At 38.3% G+C, this 20,843-nt stretch overlaps 1 protein-coding gene across 3 annotated transcripts; it reads right to left on the reverse strand.

Moving 5' to 3' along the window:
- Positions 1 to 1,197: 1,197 nt before the first annotated feature.
- SLC30A6 (solute carrier family 30 member 6) lies at positions 1,198 to 20,796 on the reverse strand. Of its 3 annotated transcripts, none has more exons than XM_086878131.1 (14): positions 17,921 to 20,796; positions 15,404 to 15,490; positions 14,701 to 14,785; positions 13,716 to 13,758; positions 11,660 to 11,725; positions 11,185 to 11,265; positions 9,937 to 9,972; positions 9,059 to 9,153; positions 8,257 to 8,305; positions 6,348 to 6,467; positions 5,947 to 6,049; positions 5,603 to 5,650; positions 4,959 to 5,027; positions 1,198 to 3,893 (listed from the first exon to the last, which is right to left on the reverse strand). In XM_086878131.1, exons 1-14 carry the CDS (start codon positions 18,272 to 18,274, stop codon positions 3,396 to 3,398), a joined length of 1,734 nt encoding a protein of 577 aa, XP_086734257.1. In that variant the 5' UTR covers positions 18,275 to 20,796; the 3' UTR covers positions 1,198 to 3,395. The 3 variants fall into 3 exon arrangements, with proteins under 3 accessions (XP_086734257.1, XP_023779584.1, XP_086734258.1); XM_023923816.2 differs by lacking the exon at positions 17,921 to 20,796 and adding an exon at positions 17,219 to 17,780; XM_086878132.1 differs by lacking the exon at positions 17,921 to 20,796 and adding an exon at positions 17,408 to 17,737.
- Positions 20,797 to 20,843: the final 47 nt, after the last annotated feature.

The following is a 20,843-nucleotide window of genomic DNA, read 5'->3' on the forward strand; positions in this document are numbered from 1 at the left end:
ATGACTAAATATCCGGATCTATTGGAGCTAGACAAGCACAGGACAGATAATCACTTCAGAATTCAGAGAGAGGCTTTGTGTTGAAGAACCTATGGCCGGACAGTTTCTCCTTCCCTGTTGGATGGTGGCATTAAGGATTAGAAATCAATAGAGGACTTCAGTTAATCTAATCAGCAGAATTGCTGCTGAGATTCTCTCCTTGAAAAGGATTTGTCATGTATCAGTCAAGGGGAAGGGAATAAAAATCAGTTTACCAGCCACAAAAGGCCGTCACTGGCTTTGTGTGCCAAAGATGTCTGTGGGTTAAGGGAATGCGGAACAGAATGAACTCAAAAACCATCACTCAACATGTAAAACTGAAAAAAACCCTCTTATTTTGGTAGTTATTTGTCTTGTAATAGGTGCTCTGGCTCCTTCTCTATCAGGACAAGACAGTTTCTCACAAGAATCTGAAGCCAAATAATGGTACCTGCCCCTCAAACTCTCTAAAGCTGGATACATTTACCTACAAGTGATGTGATCCTGTGCGATCACAGCTGGAACTACTTAAGGGGTTAACAATGCCAAATCCTCTGGCAGACAGAAATGACAGCAAGTACTCTTTTCTCTCTAGCTGGGACAGCAGTCCTAGCATTAGGAATAAAGATGACATAAATTATCAATTCTTATTCCCTTCGTATCAAGTAAGTATTTAGATTGTGACCACCTAACAGCAGAATACAGTTAGAAAAGGCAAAATGTATAAAAACCACTTTCTATAGAATTATTACAAGGACCCAATCTACACTGGTAGTGGACCCAGAAAAACAGTTCTGAAGTTTGACATACCTGCTCACTGAGACTGATGTATCACCCGAGAGCATCACTTAAACAACATATATAGAAAGGCAACTATAAAATCTCATACACAAATTACCACTTTTTCCTTGACATTTACGAATTACACTGATTTTATTTTCCTCATATAAAAGGAGACATTTTACTCTGTGCTGATTTAACAAATATTCTTAATAGATTCGTAACAATAAAGCAGCTAAAAAGCTGTTCTAATTTCTAAAAGAATCTTTATCATCTGTATATATGATATATATTGTAAACAATCACTCAAGAAAGTATTTTTGTTAAAGTGATTATATTGCACTCAGAATTCCGGGATTTTCACCCTCCCGTGTCATTTTAAATCAGAGATCAGCTTCATTTTTTTAATAAAATGGAGATTTAATTTTCTACTGAAAACAAGTAAGCATGCATTCAATATAATACAATGTATTGAAAGTATCAGAAAAAGAGCATGTGTTTGATTATGAAACTGGAGTAAGGAACAATTCTTAACCAGGCCACACAACAGTAGTGTAAACATTTTGCTGGCTCTAAGGTGTTGCAGATGCTGTAGAAAGTGCAATCCAGTTCAGCACCCAAGAGGTACAAAGAGGTTCAAGTGTTCTGTACTTCATTAAATTCCATGCAGCAATAGCACATGTAATAGACTCACAGAAAGACAGGATAATGGACCAGCGGTAATTACTGAGTTAATACTGACCTATTAGAAACAGAGCCAATCGTTGTAACTTCATTGTAATCTTTAAATGAAAGTTTGCCAGGTCATTACATTTTCTAACAGAGCAATGAAATTTTCACTCTTGCTGCAAATGAAGTACAGAACTGGATTCCCTACTTGTAGCTTATGTGGACAGTGCACCAGTGGCAGTCTGGACACTACCCTCAGCCAAAAGCATCCCCAAAAGATATATCTCCATCATGCAGAATGTCACCTTGCTTTTGCAAGAATGACTACCTCCTCCAAGCACTGGCTCAAGAAACAGGTCATGGAGGGGAGGGGAAAAAAAAAAATAAAAAAAGAGGAATGCAGTGTTACACAGAAAAAGAAATCCTCAGCCAGTGAAGTGGCCACGAATCTTTAAAATTCAAATGAAGGCTGCTTTCTCCACTAAGATCTACATGAGAAAGATTCCTTCATCAAAGCCATTATCTTCAGGTAACATAGTATCTTTGGAATCCCTGAGATACTACAGCTCCATGTAACCACCTCACAGAAGTGGAGAGACTGACTTAGCACACAGATGAACAAGATGGAAGCCAGTAAATAGCACCCTGAGTTGCAAGTAGAACAACAAGAATGGGCAACCCATTCCTAGATGGCCAAGAGATACAGAAGAATGTGCAGAGGAGCAATTTTAACACAGATACTGCATTGGGGAACAGAAAAAAAAAAATGGAAGTATTTCTAGAAGGCCTTTCCCTATTGTCAGAGCAAAGAAGGGAAAGACAGCAGTGAGAGGGAAGAGCTCTCTGAGAAAGGCCCTGGAGAAATGCAGACACCTCAGTGTACAGTAGGACAGTAATGCAAAAGCAGAGACAAGTTAAGTGGGCTCGATCCAAGTGTGTCCCAAAGGTTAAGCACTCCAGCAGTGACTACAAACTCTCAGCAATCACTGACCTGTACTCTGGATATAAACCGGGAATATAAATAAATTATTTTTCCCCCTGGAACTACAAAAAAAAAAATACACAAAGAGGAAAATACAAAGTCACAATCATATAATAGAATACTCTCTATAGTCAAAAATTAAATACCGGCTTCAGAAACAACAGTCATTTGTTCTGTATGCTAAATAGGGTTAATTGTAAAAAAGAGGTGCTTGTAAAATCGTAAGTTTTAAGTATTTTATTTCCCAGTATATTGCTAAATAATTTTGCAGTTAAACCAAAAAGTAAGAAATATCAGAGATGAGTATGGAATACTTACAACTAGAAAATGGTTGCTGAGCCATCTGAATTTCTATAAAAGCATCAATAAAAATGTAAAAACATGGTCTCACAAACCAAATTACAATCTGAAATGCCAGATTGTCTTCACAATGGCCACAACATGAATACTGATGGGTTTTTGCAACCAAAAACTAATTGTGATTTGGCCCAAACATGGCTTAATACAGCAATCAAACACATCTGAAAACTGGGACTTGTATTTCTGCCATTTCCTATTCTTTCAGCTATTCAGCATCCAGTAATTCTCATTAGGAAAAAAAAAAAAAAAAAAAAAAGCTACCTGGTCACAATTTTATTCTCTTATGGAGTTGTGCTGCATCTCAATACATTCTTGGATAAATGAAGAAAAGTGGATAAAAAAGATGAGTAGAAATAGACACCCTATAAAACTACTTGTAAAGTATTGTAAGTCTGCAAAATATCTGTGGCATTACACAGGCTACTGCTGATGTGAAGGAAAAAACTGCTATTTAACCACTTCATGAATATGAACAATGCACTTGTTCCCAGCCACTTAGAATGATTTGACATTCCAAATGTTTATAAAAATTGGGTAATAAAAGAATTAAGTCAATACCCTTAAGTATAATAAATAATGGTGTTTATTACGGTCGGGGCTGACCACGAGCGTTTGTTCCATATCTGCTTGGGGCATTTGCAAAACCAGTTCTGAATCCTTGAGCTGCTCCCATTCCTGGTATTCCAAGTCCTTGATTGAGTACACTGCTGTAGGGTGCAGATCCATGATTAAAGCCCAATCCATAGGGCTTTGTCTGAGTGTTTAACAGGATGACTGGACTCACATTTTTGCCTGGTGTGTTAAAAGAAAATTCTGGTGGCGGGCTGCTGGGCTTAGCTGGAGTGGAGGTAACAGGGTTCAAATTGTCAGCAGCTTTCAAAGATGGCATTGGAATAATGTGATGATCCGAAAGGTTCAGAATATTGTTTGCAATAGGCACAGATGATAAGGTAGGTCTGATCCAGTCATCTTTGAAAATCTGAACAGTCAAGGTAGAGACCAACGTGTATAATCTGTTAGTGACGTGGGCAAGTACCATTTGCTCATTTGCGTCTCTCCGAATTCGGACATGGACTGATCCAGCCTAGAAAGTGATAAAAACAAGTTGGCTGTTAGTTGTTACACCAACAAAGATTCCCCACATGCACTCAAGAAGAGGTAAATTATCCTGCAGAGAATTACACAAAGACCTTTTGCAGTGGAAACTACTAACTATTATACTATAATATATAACTATTATACTAACTATAACTAATAAACTTATTACAGGATACATGCTGATCTTTCCAAGTATGTTGCTCTCTTATGAACATATCATCATTCAGCAGGAGTGAGTCTTAGAACCAAACTATACAATACAACATATGTTGGCAGGAAAGGCAACAACTGGGGAGAAAAATGGCTCAAAAGAACAAAGTGGAAATTTAGGCCTAAGTGGCAGAACAGTAAACTGAAAGCTATTTTTACCTCAGAAAGAGAGAACTGCTGCCTTTTATTGTTGTTTTAAGTAGGGTAGCATACTGGAAGAAATCAGTGAAGAAGTATCTAAGACTCTTAATTTTCCAGCTGTCACAAAAACACCTGCCTCAGCTTCGGAATAACCAAGTTCTGTGTGATCATTCTGTATCACAAGAAATACCCCTTCATCTCTTTCAGCTTACAGAATGACTGGTACACAACTGTATTTTACACATATGCACACACAGTTATTTCTACCTTCTCCCCTAGAAATGCTGAAAACATAATTCTACTGTCTACTGTAGACCTTTGGTGCTGGAAGGGTTACAGTTCTTTCTCTCTTCCTACACAATTTACACAAACACATCATTTTGAAAAATGTTTTTTCTATAGTTTGTCATTTTCTTCAATCCAAAATATGAAAGAAATTCTACAGTTGCAAAAATGCACGCTTTAAGCCAGAACTGCAGTATACATTTATAACATTAATCAACAACAAAGCTTTAAAAAAATGTAAAGGACTTGGGAAGAGAAGTTTTGCAATAAAGCGAAAGAATTGACTACTGATTCCATCAAATTTTTTAGTTAATATTTCAGAAGAAATATCTTACTTTATGTAAATTAAAAAATTAAAGTAGTACCTGACAACTTTTTTTTCAAAGGCTAGAAAGATAATGAAGACATAACTTACCAAAGTACCAAAACCTAATGTCCAGAAATGCTCATTTCGAACTTCCAGCACACCATCCAAAGTTGAAACCTAATTTTACACAAACATCCACAAATACGAAAATAAATTAGAATTTTCAAATCCCTTTAGAAATGTACTTTTATACATAAATTATTAACAAATAGTTTTCAGTACTGAAATAAAAGCTTCACACACCGAACAGATGATGTCTGTTAATGTCACTAATGCTTATCTAACGTACTTTTGCTATCCTTAAACATCCAAATCCATCAAAAAAGTTTTAAGGAATGTATTTCAAGTAACTCTTGCTGCCAAATTGTAGTATGTTCTCAACTTGATATGCTGTAATTCAACAGCTGCCTGTACTCCTTTTCCTCCTTCAACTCACATTTGTAAACCACTTCAATAGCAACTCAAATTTAAATAAAAACAGCCTGCACTATTTAGGTAGTATCAGATTTGTTCCAGATACATAAAAGATACTATTCAACTTGGAAAGCAGGATTCATATTTTCTACATGCAGCTAAAAAAAAAATTTAAAAAATTATTTTAGCTAACTTCTTGGACTAGTCAGAAAAATTCTTCACATTCCTGAATGCTTATTAGCTGTACACACTGTGATATATATTATACACTGACTTACCTCTCTGAGAAGTTTATCTAACTGGCCAATCACATGAGGTGGCGTTGTCTTCAAAAAGAAGAAAAGAAAATACAAGTTATAATAAAGATTAACTGGCCCTGTTCAAGTAAAAGAGCCTTTAAGTCTGGTCTACCCACACAAGAGACCAACGGCATTTTCATGAATTCTTATGACTTTGTGATGCATATCTGCACAACTAACATTCTTGTAGCACATCACAAACTCCCATGGGAGACTTCCTATTTGCTAGCTTAAATCAGATTTCAAGGTTTGCTTTTTTATTTTTAAATGAGGCCATTTAACAAAACCACAAAATCTGTTGATTTGAGAGGAGGCTGTCTTACCTGAAGTAATACTTTCCCACTGTAGACACTCATGGGATACATGGTACCAAATGTCATCAAAGCAATTGCTATAGCAGAGGCTGTGTCCACAGCAAAATAATTGCTAGGGAGAAAGCAATTTTAAAGAAACATTGGTATTTACATTTTTGAAAGGCAGAACAACTTACTTATGATTCTTTTTTCTTTCTTTTAAATTATATACACTTAAAGAATTTTACACATACCAATCTCATTTAAACTCTCATTCATCTTGGACAACAGACAGATGCATTCATAGAGTTGCAATGCCATTCATACAAAATGCAGCTCTAGATCAGATCATTCCTTTCATGCAAAAAATGTATTTTCCCACAGACTGGATACAAAAAGAACTACTGTTTTAAAACAACAACTGCACATACTTGATTTCAATGAGCATATATGTAATGCAAAGAGCCAGAGCTCCAGCAATATCAATCAAGACAAAAGGGTTCATCCGTGGCAGAAAAATGCTACTCAGTCCTGGGATGATTCCACAAATACTGCAACAAAACAGAAAAAGCAGTTGTCAGCCAGCTCTTCACCACTACTTTGAAATTCCAAAATTACACACATTATTTAGCATTTGACTTCCAACACACTTTGCTGTCATAGCATATGATTAGCCCCACTAATTCTGCTCAAAGGCTGCTGTCAGCAAAAATTAATCAAGTGTTTCTTTCTGGGAATAAGATATAGCTGTGTCAGCTGTATGCAACACAAGTACTTCATGGGTTCAATATGGGTATTACACAGATGTACGTAGCGAGAGATTTGAGTATCACCAGTCTTCAAGCCATCTGCCACCTTGGTGTGCAAAAGTGTCCTAAAGCCAAAGATAACTAATTCATGGAGTCTGAAAAGAGGAAGAAAACCAGCTAGTTCAATAAGAGGAGACCAAAAAATGCATGAGGGAATGCTGGAAAAATTATTTATTTATAGCTATTTCCTGTCAATGGGAGTATGAGGAGAGAAAGGAGTTTCTGTACATTCCAGTGAATATGAGTGCATGTCATGTCCTGGAGAATTTCAAGGCAAATTCAACATGAAATGATTCGTTGCTATGTTTAAAGCCAAGTTATGTTTAGATATCATGTGCTGGCCTGCTTCTGTAAGAATTTTAATCAACATAATTATATACAGGTGCAGATATTTTTTAATCAGCACTGCTTCACATAACATCTGAAATAGCTGTACACATTCTAATTCAATTTTTATTTTTTTTCATATTGGCTTAACTGTATACATGTTATCTCAAAACCCAATAGAAATTATATTCCCCTTGATCTGGGACCCCTTTAAATTATCCATCAGTGTCCTTCCCTTAAAACTACACTGACAAGAGGAAAGCTGTGCTACTGTCTGTGATTGGTATCCACCTTCTTTCTTTTTTTTTAACAATAAAACTTGGGCAACCTAATTATCAGTCTTCCAAGAATATTTCAGAATAAATAAACAAAAATGTTTTGGTTCTGATGATGTAACATCTTATACCCATAAAAAATCAATTCTTCTGTTATCAAGTCAGCATTCTCTGCTTTCCTTAACTGTAAAAAAGATCACAAGATGCAGAAACAGATGGGTTTTGAAGCATACTTAACATGTTTTACAACTCGGTTTAACATTTTTCCTTTGGTACTGACAGACAGTTGGAAGAACATGCATGGATTAAAAGAAACTTTCCTGACATCTGACAAAACTATTTGCAAACATTGTTATCTTGCATTCAGATATCCAATACAAGCAAGACAGTTAACAGACAAGATGAATGAGCAACACTGCTTATATCCCTGGAAGACACAGACTCCCCAGTTTCCTCCTGGACAGGTGAGGAGTTCCCATAGCTATGGTTCAGTGAGTAACCTGTTGCATACATCACATTTAAACTCAATCATCTGAATCATCTGTCCAGCCCACAAAGTAAATAAACATAAATTATTATAAAATATATCACTCAGTGATGCATGTTGTGAAATGCAGTTCAGGTATGTACAGGATAATGCTAGTTTTCCTATTCTCATCCAAAGAGAATTACACACAATGTACTGAACACATGTATTCAAAAGAAAAGATACTCAGAAAGATGTATTTCTGTTAGACTGATGTATCTGGGAAATATAGGAGACAATGTTTGCTCCAGAGTTCACACATGAGACCTACAGTAGGTAAAGCTATTTTAAAAGCTCTAATGCAAGTTAATGCCTCAATACCCCCACTAATTGTTTTTATACACACAAAACCAACACTGCCTTCCAGAAGGTAATGATTTTGAGAAACAATATAAAGCTTTACCTTCTACTAAGATCTGCAACATGTTCCTGAAGCCAACTTGTGCTGGCAGCTGCAAAAGAAAGAAGGTAATAAAGTTACCACTATTTTAAGTACCATTTTAAAGTTACTACATTTGGAAGTACACGCAAGTTTTATTTTAAGGGAAGAAACCAATAAACACACTGTGAATGAGTAAATATATCTCAACAGATACCCTGGCACTTGAAAAAAAGCCCCAAGTCTGTCTTTTCCTGTAAGCAACTACAATGTCCATCTCTCATAATAATCTGAACTGACTAAATACAAATGTAATTGCAGGTTACAACCATTATCTTTTGTATAATATAGTGTATAATAGGTATTTATAACTATGGACAATTTACAGGACAATTATAACAGGACAATTTAAAATTGCAGAAATGACTGCAAACCTACTTCACAATGAAAAAGGTGAAAGAGCTTTTAAAAAGAACTATTGTATTAACTTATTTTTAACTCATTAATACATCCACAAAATGTGTTGAAAGTTCCAGTATCTGTCACATGATCTTCACTGGTTGAATTCAAAAGAGTGAAAATAAAGGACACTGCAGCATTAAAATAACACTTGATTTATCATTTTAATGACTTCCTACTACTCAGAGCCTTATAAGCAAACTGGACTTGAAAATCAGATGGCAATTCTACTGCACAAAGTTACATTAACAGAGGAAACAGTAATATACACCCACTAGTTTAGTTACCAGACAAGTTATACCTCGATAAAATTAGGAATATTAACATTTTTTTCTCAATTCTTGTTACTGTCTAATTTATTACATACCTTCAGAGACATAAGCAAAAGGCTTATTCTTAATGGAAAGCATTGTAAATAAGTTGAAAAAGAGAGCCACGAAAGTACCAACCAGCAGTCGTCCCCTAGGGAGGGGAAAAAAGGTGCCTTAATTTCCCATCACCACAGAACATGTAATCAAGCTGTAACTACCAATAACACTATCAAAATACTTTGCTTGGTTTCATCCACTGAGGCTGAAAACAAGTAGAACAAACTAGTGTAACAGTTAATAACCAGCAGTGTATTACCCTTGTAAGGGTTGTATGAGATCACTGAACTTCGTACATTACTGTTATCACATAATGCTTATAATGTTGAGTAACAGCTCTTGACTAATTGCATATTACACACACATGTATTTGCCCTTTGAAGATATATTGTCCCCTCAGCAGCACAGCTAAGAAGCTTAGCTCTCTATGGAATTATGCCATATACCCCCACCTTCTTCCAGAACTACTTCAACATATGTCCCATGTCCCATTCCTTTGCCCCATAACACCTTCTTTTCCTTTCCCCATGTTCTTTATTGTCTGAACCCTCTTTGCAAAACCTTCAGCTCCCTGTTGACCACAGCATCCTTCCCCCCACATACCAGGCCTTCCAAGAGGCCACAAGAAACAAAAGGAACTGAACTAGGAAAAGCAGGAATATATAATTAGATCACTATTTGAGAGAACATGAGCATTAAATTTCACTTGTTCCTTGAAAAGAATGGTTTTCAGCATAGCTTGTATCTAGTTTGAAACAAATGCCAAGGCACCAAAAGCAATTTGTTACTGAAAGTACATGCATAAATAATATATGCTAGATAAGAATTAGAAACAAAAGGACAGTAACACATTTTACATGTCAAAATAATTTCTTACGTGTGTATCTCAGGCTGTTCCAGAAAACGCTCCGCACTACAACAATAATTGAAAATTTTAGTTATATTCATACCGTAAGGCTTTGATACCTGAAGTATGTTTTTACAGTAGCATTAACTGCCATTCATAAACAAAAACTGATACAGTACTGCAAAAAAATGGATTGCTTAAATAAACATAGCAACTTTTATAAGCAATGAAAGTATTTAACACTGAATCAAAGCAGATGTGATTTAGATTTCCCAAATACCTCCAAACTGTGCCACATATGTGCTAGCTACCATGAATACTGCCTACATGATAAAAATATGTTTGTAAATGAACATGCAAAAAGATACTGCTACTGGCACCACCACCAGTGTTGGTGACCACAACAAACTAAGTCTGAAATCTCTGACTTACAGCCTCACCCTAAGCAAGGTCAAATAAAGTAGACATTGGATACTGTGGTGGAGATATTTTCACCCGCCAGTGAGTTAACAAATGAGCTTCAGCTGTAACAGAAAAACCTACATTTGTGGCATTTCCTAAAATTGATGTTGGAAAACTTGGAGGTTTTGACAGAGGGTGATTCATTCCAGTGGAATTTCAGTTCAATACAATAATGACCTTATAGTATAAAGTTGCTAAGTTGTTAATACAGCCCTTTATATAGAAAAGAGAGCACTTGAACAGAAAAAGGGAAGGTACACTGCTTCAATTTTAAATTCCAAATGTCAACAAAAGCCTCTTCATCTTTAAAGACTAAAATAATGTTTTAGGCTAACCTCCTGAAATACAAATACTTCCAAGCATAGCTTGTATGGAAAACTAATAACTGAGCAAACTTCAAGGGAGTTAAGAAGTTGATACTTTAAACATTCAAATCCTTAATATATTATGAAGCTGCTTTGACTTCAAAAAGTAACAGAAGTAAAAACAAAAGTTTTATTTGTTAATAAACAAAAAAGTCAAGATGCATAAGAAAATGCATTAAATTAATTATGCAACCTCTTGGAAAAAGTATTCTTAAAACCATTAAATCTTTCCCTAGAGAGCTTTTTAAGTACATTTATCAATTCCCATATTTACGTCTAAAGCCTACACGTAGTGTAATAAATGTAAGCAAGCAGTAAGATTTAGAAAAATATTTTTTTAATCTTTAATTTTTTTCTAAAGTATCTCTCTTGTAGAATGCATGTGCTTTTGGTTGATCTGAACTGTATCTTCAAATGTTAAAAAATTAAAGAAAACAGTACATAACCCTACCTTTCTTTCAGTATAAAAAGAGCACCAAGCTGTGCCAGAACTGTAGATGCAAATACAGCTAGAACTTCAAACCTTTCAAACCTGAAATTTGAGAATTAAGTTTAGAAACACTGAACATTGAACAATGCATCCAACAGAATCTTTACTGTGCAAGAACCAGCAGGATCCACCTACTCTTTCCCATTCATTCAACAGCAGACAGATGGGAAGAAACTGGAAGTTTTATGGAATAGGCATTATTTTCAGATTCTTTTAACACTCCACTCATCACCTTAAAATTAAGCATTTCTTAATTCTTCTTCCTGTCCATCCCCTACTCTGTAATTGGTCTTCACAAGAAGTCTTGGCCCTCCTCATTTTTAGGCTCTTTCACATACAGAGTATTACTGATGGCTGTTCAGGGATCCAGGCAATGACAGTGAGCAATGTATGAAATGCTGTATTATCAAACACTACACCTTGTTATTGTACTTACCCAAATGAATAGACTGGGCTGGGTTTCTTCATCATTACCCAGTAGCTTATTAGACATGTTACCAAACTGAAAAAAAAGGGGGAGAATTAGATGTGATAAATAACAGCAGCCTTCACAAAGTGCATAATCTACACATACACACTTGAGCCACCAGAACTCAACAAACTAATACAGCCACATCTTGCCCTGAACTCAACCTCCATCACTGTCACAATGATGTTCTAAATGCTCCTCATGAGCCTTCTGAACTTGCCTAGAAATGCTGTAAACTGAGAAAGGCTGTTTAAATGAGAAGAACACTGATAAGCAAGACAGAAAAGTGAAAGAAAAAGCAAAGAAATCTCTCCATTAAAGTTTTCTTTTAGAGATATACCATAAATTAGATTTAGTACTCTAGAATAAGTCTCAGGCCGCACCAAGTACTGCCTTTCTTTTTCACAGTATAATTTCTCTATATGGCCAAAGCAGATTAACTTTCTTTGGCTGCATTCACCTACCTACACAAGCTCTAATCTAACTGGCTGTTCACTCACAGCCACAGGTGTCTCTTGCTACCTTCTGTCCAAATTTTTCTCACTTATTAAGCATCTAGCATTCCAATTATTTTGGAATCTCCATGGTTGTAGTCACAATGTTTCAAGGATGAATATAGTTTCCTTTGCCTATTTTTCCTCTATTGAACATTTTTTTCTCTATTGAACAATTTTTCCTCTATTGAACAATTTTTTCAATTGGAATCCACATGGATTCAGTGCCATCTGTGCTTTCATGCAGTCCTTTTGTAATTAATAACAACGTTATATCAGACTGGATCAAGAACTCGTCCCTACAACTGATGAACAATGGCATCCTCACAACTTGATTCTCAGCTGTGTAGAAAAAAAGTGAAAGCACAGGAAGTAATACTGTTCATATACAAAGCTGTAAATTCACATTATCAGTAAGACTATCATATACAACCAGGTAAAGGACAGAAAGAAAAGAAGCAGAAATTGATTTTTGCAGCAGAATTACCACTGTAATGCTGTGAGTTAGAATAATCTTCTAGTCCAACCCCTAATCAACCTAAAATGAGAGTGCCAGGGGTGTTCTACCTTTTTCTAAAACTAAAAGAAAAACAAATTTCCACCCAAACAGGAAGTACAACGTCAACACTTCCCCCAATTTCCCCAAGGTGAAAAAGGTATTTTGAGTCAAGATGACAAAAATTCAGGAGATACAAAATTCTAAGAGACATACAAGACTCATGAAAGTTAAATCCTAATTCTAATGCAGTCACAAATCAATTTTTTGTGCCTATCCCAACAAGTCATTTTTGTTTCTGCATGTTTACTGATTTTATTTATGAATGTTTTACTGTAAGTCAGATAACATATAGCATGTAGTGGACATATGTATGACTCAGAAAGCTGATCCATACCTTTTATAAGAAAGTGAAATGGCAAGGAAGATATTGTAGGCTAATATTTTAAATATATCTATATTTAATTTCCCAACCACTGCTACCATTCTGTGTCTTAGACAAGAATTAAATATATTTCATGTCTGTATCATCAATATTACTAGAAGTGCTCAGAACTATCATACTAAGTGCTGTTTTAATACAATTTTGTTAGAAAACATGAAAAATATTGAAAATATCTAATGACCGTATGTGCAAAGTGCTTGGTATCCAGCTTGCGAAATTTTTGAAACAGAATTACGTTTCTTGTTTCCTGATGTTAAAACTGAGGGTTACTTCACATTCAGTGACTATGGCAGTAGGAAAATGTTTTGAGAGAACAACCTGACAACAGTTTTGTGCCATAGTTTTATGTTGTCATCCATCTGCACACAGAGATCCATGACTAAAGTGATCAGTTACTGGTCATTCTCAATATAGCTATGGTGGGTTTTACAATCTGTTTACTGTGTGCAATTTTATACTCATTTAAGCTATATTTAAACCAGTTACTGTTTCTGTACTGATGACTAAGTTGAACCTGTAAATAAATTTTAAGTGTATAGAAATATACAGAGAAAATGAAAAGTAAGACAAAATGGGAAAAAAACTCACCTGAAAAGGTCAAAGATTGTCAAATATGTGTAAGCAGTTAAAGCTGTAAAGAAAAGTAAAAATTAAAACTTAATACTTAATTTTTCAGTGCAAAAATCACTTGTATTCTAAGCCCCTTTTGTGCAGCTCTTTTCAATCTTCTACCTACATAAACTGCCTCTGCTGATAGAACAAGTCTGTTGTTCTAAAGACACCAATATATTTCATGTCATTGATTATGGCAATCCTAGTTGAACTAAAGCACTTAATAAAGCCCAGATACAAAAGGTATCACATTTGTGACTAAGTTGTGACTAGGAATTTAAGTACTGGAAAGTCAGGAGACCTTCCAGAAACACATCACTTACCAAAGTACGAGACCTCTTATGTGCTTTAATTCAGTAAAAAGTAGGATGAACTGAATGTTTTACTTGTTTTGCATCTCTAACCTATCCTGAAACTGCAAGGAAACTCTGGAGTTCATTTCCCCACAGCAGCCCTCACAGTGCTGTGCTTTGCAGTGGCAGCCACCCAGGTGCTGGAAACACCAGGTGTTTCCACAAGTGTTTTGGCTACTGCTGAGCATTCCCTGGAAGCAAAGAAGTCTTTAGCCTTTTCCACACTACAAACATCCTCATTCATCTGCAAGTGAGAGTCTCTACATGTCACTGGTACTACTCATACAAGGAACATGTTTGAGGACTAGTAACTCTAAAGTCTACTGGTTTTCAGCCTTAAAGATGAAGAAGCTACAGCAGGAAGCAAATGACCAGCAGGACCGAAAAACTGTGCAAACTCTGAAGGAATTTCACCCACCCAAACTTCTCTGTGAAAAACACTTCTAAGCTGACTGTGGCAGATCAAAAGGAAGCACTTTCTGAACCTGGCTGTGCAAACCCCTAACTCCATCAAGCACTGTATTTGGCTTTTTCAGTCAGCTGGAACTTCACATGCTGAAAAAACACATGTCAGTTTGTCGTAGTTTCAGTACACAAGAGCCACCTACCTATGCTGTTTGTAGAGCTGCACCACATGAGCAGGAAGCCAATACATATTAAATTTATAGCACCAAACAGTAAAATCTTCCAGGACTGTTGATGAGAATAAATATATGTTTTATACCTTCCAAAATTTATGAGACAGAAATATATCTCTCCAGTATTAAAAAACAATATTGCAGTACTTGGTCATGCAAACAGAACCAGCTTCTCCTCCCTCTCAAAAATTCACCACTCATTTCAGAACAGCCAGCCCTTACTCTGTTTTAAACTTTACAAATTATTTTAAAACTCATTTATGAATGCCACCATGCTTAAAATACCTTTTTGGTCTAAAAAAACCCCATCCATATATAATGTTTGCATTTTATTACACTACACAGCATCTGACTTTTGAATACAAACTTGTGCGACTTTATATTAGTGGGTTTGTTTCTTGTGCTGAAACTTTGGTCCCAAAAACATCTGAACACATTCAGTTTACAGTTCTACTGAACCAATTAGATATAACTATAATTCTACAAAACACTAATTCACAGGGATAATGCACAGAAGCAATACAGCTTAAAATATATATTTTATTTTTTTTAAGCACAGTTAGAAAAATTCAAAGAAAAAATTTCATAATATACTTAAGTTAATAGTGCAATTTAACTTACTACAGATAATGTAATTTTTATCATAATTATGATTTTTTTAAGCAATACTTACTCTTCTGTCTGCTGCAACCAACCTAAATTCATGTGTTAACTTTCCAACCAATGATCTCTGTGATTTGCGGAACAGGTGTATTGTCCCCTTAAAAAAAAAAAAATCAGTAGTTTAATTTAAAACTTTACTTAAAGTATAATTTAGATTAGCAAAAAGAAAATCTTCATTTATGAACTATTTTCACCCTTATATCAAAGACTCAGGTGAACGTTTTGTTAACCAGAATTATCATGAACTTTAAATTCAACAATACTTCAGTAAGCATTTCACATGGTAATTATATCAGAAAATGACAAATGACTTAGAATCGAGCTTCATTTAGACATAATCCAGAACTCAGGTTGACTGGAAAAGACACTAAAGTATCATTTAAAGAATATGTTTTAACTTTTACTTAGATGACAAGACAGTCTGAAAACACAAATATTTGTCTTAATCAAAGCACACTTCCCACCCAAAGGCAATGGGTTTATTTAACAGGAAAATATTGTTTACAGATCTATAAAGGAGAACGCACCACAGAAATAAAAACAATGCTGGTGATGTGGTGGACACAAGGCCAGTAACAGAACGAGACATACCAACAATCTTGGCTCTCACTTAACCTACAGGGGTGCTACATGGCTCTCCTGCAAGTGTAAGAGGGAGCAGACTACCAGAGAAATTCATCTGCCATGACACTTATCTCCCTTCCCGCAGAGGGTCCAAGCTTCTAGCTAGTTGTCCTCCTTTCTGCTCTCCCCACAAACAAGTGAGCCTTCCACATGAAAAGCCCTTCTGATTTGCAATAGAAATTTGTGGACTTGTAATGCATGGCCTGTCATCTGCAGCAGTTTGGGGCTAGATTAAATAAGGCTTGATTTTAAGCTGTCACACCTTAGCTGCCAGCAGAAGGCAAAAAGACGTACTAATGGACTCTTCACCAAAATAAATTCAATTAACTTTCAGACATTTTGTCAACACAGCTGCATTTCACATTATCTGAGAAATACAAATGTGCCATGAATTAAACTTTAAGCACTACTACAGATCCCAAGTTGAGCTCTTCTGGAACAGAACACTGGTACTTACTATTTTCCTTACTAGTAAATCATTACATGATTATTTTAGTTCTTAATAGACACATGCAGGATGCCAGAACACCTCAGAAAGCTTTTCTATCAGGCAGTGGATGGCCTGCTTATACGAAAGCTGCTGTGTTACAGAATCATGAAGAATCATAGACTATCCTGAGTTGGAAGAGACCCACAAGGGTAATCGAAGTCCAGCTCCTGGCCCTGCACAGGACACCCCAAGAGTCACCCCATGTGCCTCAGAGCATTGTCCAAGCGCTTATCGAACTCTGTCAGGCTGGTGCTGTGACCACTGCCCTGGGGAGCCTGTTCCAGTGCCCAGCCACCCTTTGGTTGGGTGAAGAACCTTTTCTAACATCCAACATAAACCTGCCCTGACACAACTTCAGGCCATTCCCTCAGGTCCTGCCACAGTCACCAGAGAGAAGAGATCAGTGCCTGCTCCTCCTCTTCCCCCCAGGAGGAAGCTGTCACTGCAGTGAGGTCTGTCCTCAGTCTCCTCCAGGCTGAACAGACCAAGTGCCCTCAGCCACGTCTCTCATGGCTTCCTCTCCAGACCCTTCACATCTCCACAGCCTTCCTTGTCGCCTCTGCACCCCCTGCTTTCCCACACTGCCGGCACTGTGTCCACTGCAGCCACAGCGTGCCACACCTCCCTGTTTACAAAGGATGTAGCCCGTGCATCAGAGCTGTGCGCTCTGTGCACGGGGACCTCGTGCAAACCACGCAGGCCGCAGCTCACCCCTGGCTGCTCCAGCTCGGCCCGCGCTGTTCCTCGGCGTGGAAGCGTCCCCAGACGCTGCAGCTCTGCCGAGAGCTCGGTGCTGGGCACGGCGGCCGCCCCACACCTCAGCCCCGGAGGTGCTACCAGAGCTCCAGCAGACGTGATTCTGCAGCGAGCGGCACTGTCTGCTCCAACAGGTGACAGCACCTGTTATTGATACGATGTCACTCCAGCGGTGCGCAGCACGAAAAGGGAACACTTCGCCGCCCAGATGCACACGCGGCGGTCGTTCCCAAAAGAACGGGTTTCCGCCTTTGAGAAGCGAGCCACAGAGTGACAGCGGGGAGCAAGTGCACTGTAACCTTTCTGTCCTGCGAGTCCCGGCTCCCTGACCGATGTGCCGCTGAAGGAGAACTCCGAGGCTCACACCGCAGCCCGGCGACCCCGCTCGAGAGGCAGCCCCGGCACCCTCCCGGGCCCTGCCCGCGGTGCCGGTGAGAGCGCTCGGGGGGCGGGCGGAGAGCCCCGAGGAGGAAACACCGCACGGGCAGCGACGCCCCGCGCTGCCCCCGGGCCCGTCACGGGCCGCGCCAGCCCGGATGCCCCGCGGCGCCGCCGCCCCGGCGAGGGAGAGGGCGCTTCCAGCAGCCTCCTCACCCCGCGTTCCACGCACGACTTTCCTGCCCCGTCCCCTCCCTGTCCCCAGCGGGGGCCACTCACCATATTACTCCCCGCAGCGGAAGAGACGGCGCCATGCGAGGCCGGAAGGGGCGGGAGAGGTTCCCGTCGCCGCGGCAACGAGCGGGCCCGGGGGGACACGTGGCGGAAGCGGCGCCCGCCGGGAGCCGGCTGCGCCTGCGGCTCCGTCCCGATCCCGCGGGATGGGCGGCCCGACCGCCCTGCCCTCGCTCCTGCCCTGCCCTCGCTCCTGCCCTGCCCTCGCTCCTGCCCTGCCCTCGCTCCTGACCTGCCGGCCGCAGGCTGAGGTGCCGGCCCGACTTGGGATACAGAGGTGTCGTGTATCTGCCCGCTGCTGGGGGAGTCCCAGGGACGGCTCCGAGCGGCGGTCACCATCACACAGAGTCCAGCCTGTGAGCAAACACCACCATGTCAGCTAGACCATAGTACTGAGTGCCTCGCCCGGTCCGTCCTTTAAACACCTCCAGGGATGGTGACTCCACCACTTCCCGGGCAGCCCATTCCAATATCTGACCACCCTTTCTGTGAAGAAATTCTTCCTGGTAGTCAACCTAAACTTCCCATGGCACAACTTAAAGCTGTCGTATTCCTCGGCCTGTCAGTCTGTCACGATACTCCACTACAGCAAATCCACAAGGATAGGTTTGCTTCCTAGTACGAGCATTTTTTAAAAAAGATTTCTTTATTTTTTTTCCCCCAGGTTTTGGGTGTATCTGGTCCTTAGAGGACACAGTATCATTTAGAACGATCAGACTGATCAGGTAGTTGCACTCCATAAGATATATTTCATGTCTCAGACCTCATCCTACGCTCTTGGCTGTAACCAGTAAGCTTTTTTTTTTCCAGGACGGAGGAAGTTTTGGAAACTATTTGCAGAAAATAGATTTGTACTTTATAGAATCTGGATGACAGGCAAGAAATTCAAACTCCAGCTGCTGCCTCCATTCAAATTTAATGAGGAAATCAGAACTCAGATGAACCACTGTATAATTTGGTATAATTTGCTCCATGGAGTCATTTGGTTACTTCATTATTGACATGGTATCAGGCTTTTTGATTTATTTGATGTCACAGGGTATTTCTTCCCAGAAGAGGCCAATAGTTAGTTATTAGAAACTGCACTTGCAGAAGTGTCTTCACAGAAGAAAAATTCTACAATAGCACAGCTGATACTAGCATTCTGCATATAACAAAACTAGCAGTCTTTAAGGATGTGTTACAACTCGGGCAAGTTTGAGGCCTTTAAGAAATTGCTAAAATGAGATTTGAAAATAACATAAGTTACAGACTTAGAATATACTGTTCTTACAATATACACTTGCCAAAAAAGTGGAATTTTCAAAACTATGTAGTAAAAACATCACACTTTACTCAATAGGTTCTTTGTAGACTGATATTCTGAAAAAAATGTGTGGATTTTTTTTTTAAATATAGACACAAAACAGCATCTGGAATAGTCCCACAAGTGTTGAGAGATGGATGTTAGTTAAATTATACTTTTCTGCCTTCACCACTACATGTATTTTCTGTTTTATCATGATACACAATAAAAAATAACATAGAGAAAGTGCATAACTGTCTTCTCTAGAGCCATATAAACCCTTGTAGAAAACAGGCTGGATTTCACAAGTTCACGTCATATTTGGGAAATTGCAGAAAGGTGACATGATTGGGGAAAAACAACCCAATAAAAAAACCCAAAACAAAGCAAACCCCATCCACCCAAACAAATGAACATAAAACCCCCAAACCAACCCAACCAACCAACCAACCTGACAAAAACCAAACCAAACCAAAAAAAAACCCCAACAAGTTTTAACTTACTTTTTTCTCACTTTTCTCTGGCAAATTTAGAGTACTAAAATACAGAAATAAACAGATCTGAGATACACCAGCATCTAACACTAGGCATGCAGCCTTGTCTCCCCATCTTGGCTGGAATGGGAACAATTTAATGAGTCCAAGAAAAACTTCAGTCCAGGGTATGCTTCCAAAAACAAAATCTCTGTAAATTTCCAAATAGCAAATGGTGGGATATATTTTTTCATGCTCTTCTTTCTTTACTAATTTTATCTGATTATCTCCTCTACAAGACTCTTTGAATGTCTGTAACCTATACACAAAATTACTGTAGAAATCATTTTAGTTGCTCAAAATCTACATCCAAGCAGTAGTATTTCAGCCAAAGAGAGATACCTAGAACAGACACCAGTGATGTCTTTTTGTCCTAAGGAATTACTCCTTGACAGAAGCAGGAATAGCTCATATGCTTCAGTCCAAAACACTGGTTTTTTTTTACTCCTTGCTTTATTGATTTCTACTTGGTTGGTTTGCTTTAGCAGTGATTGACATGATGTGAGGAAAGCGATGGTCATGGCTGGTTTTTGGGAGACCCCTAAAGCTGCCAGATAAGTAATATTAAAATAAGTTTTAAAGAAATAAAATTTGATTAATTTTATCTTCAGGATGTAACTGTAGTAACAGAACACCCCCGTAGCAGTAAAGCAGTCCAGATGCAGCCTCAAGACAAAGAATTATAAATGGTAAGGCAATGGGGATAAGTAAAGAAATTATATTGTTAACTCAGAATTAATAGCAGCACTCTCCCCCAAGCAAAAGAAAAGCCATTTTGAAGCCAAGCAAATTTGCTCCAAATTTTTCAGGACTTCACCATGACCATCAGAATTAGTTATGTAAAAGCCCCTGGTTTTCATCATGATCTAGCAAGACTAGGATAAGCACACACTTTCAGTTTAAGCACATTTATTTAGGAAGTAGCACTTCTGTTTACATTAGTTTTAAGAACTTGAGTTAACGTTCTTTAGAAACTGATTTATTTACATATTTATTGTTCCATCATTTGGTATACAACACCTGATGTTTTTAATTCTTTTTTTTTTAACCAGCAGCAATTTAATAGGCTTCAAGTTTAATGAAAAGGCTT

This window comes from Cyanistes caeruleus, chromosome 2, assembly GCF_971803275.1.
Source record: "Cyanistes caeruleus chromosome 2, bCyaCae1.hap1.1, whole genome shotgun sequence".
Taxonomy (NCBI): Eukaryota; Metazoa; Chordata; class Aves; order Passeriformes; family Paridae; genus Cyanistes; species Cyanistes caeruleus.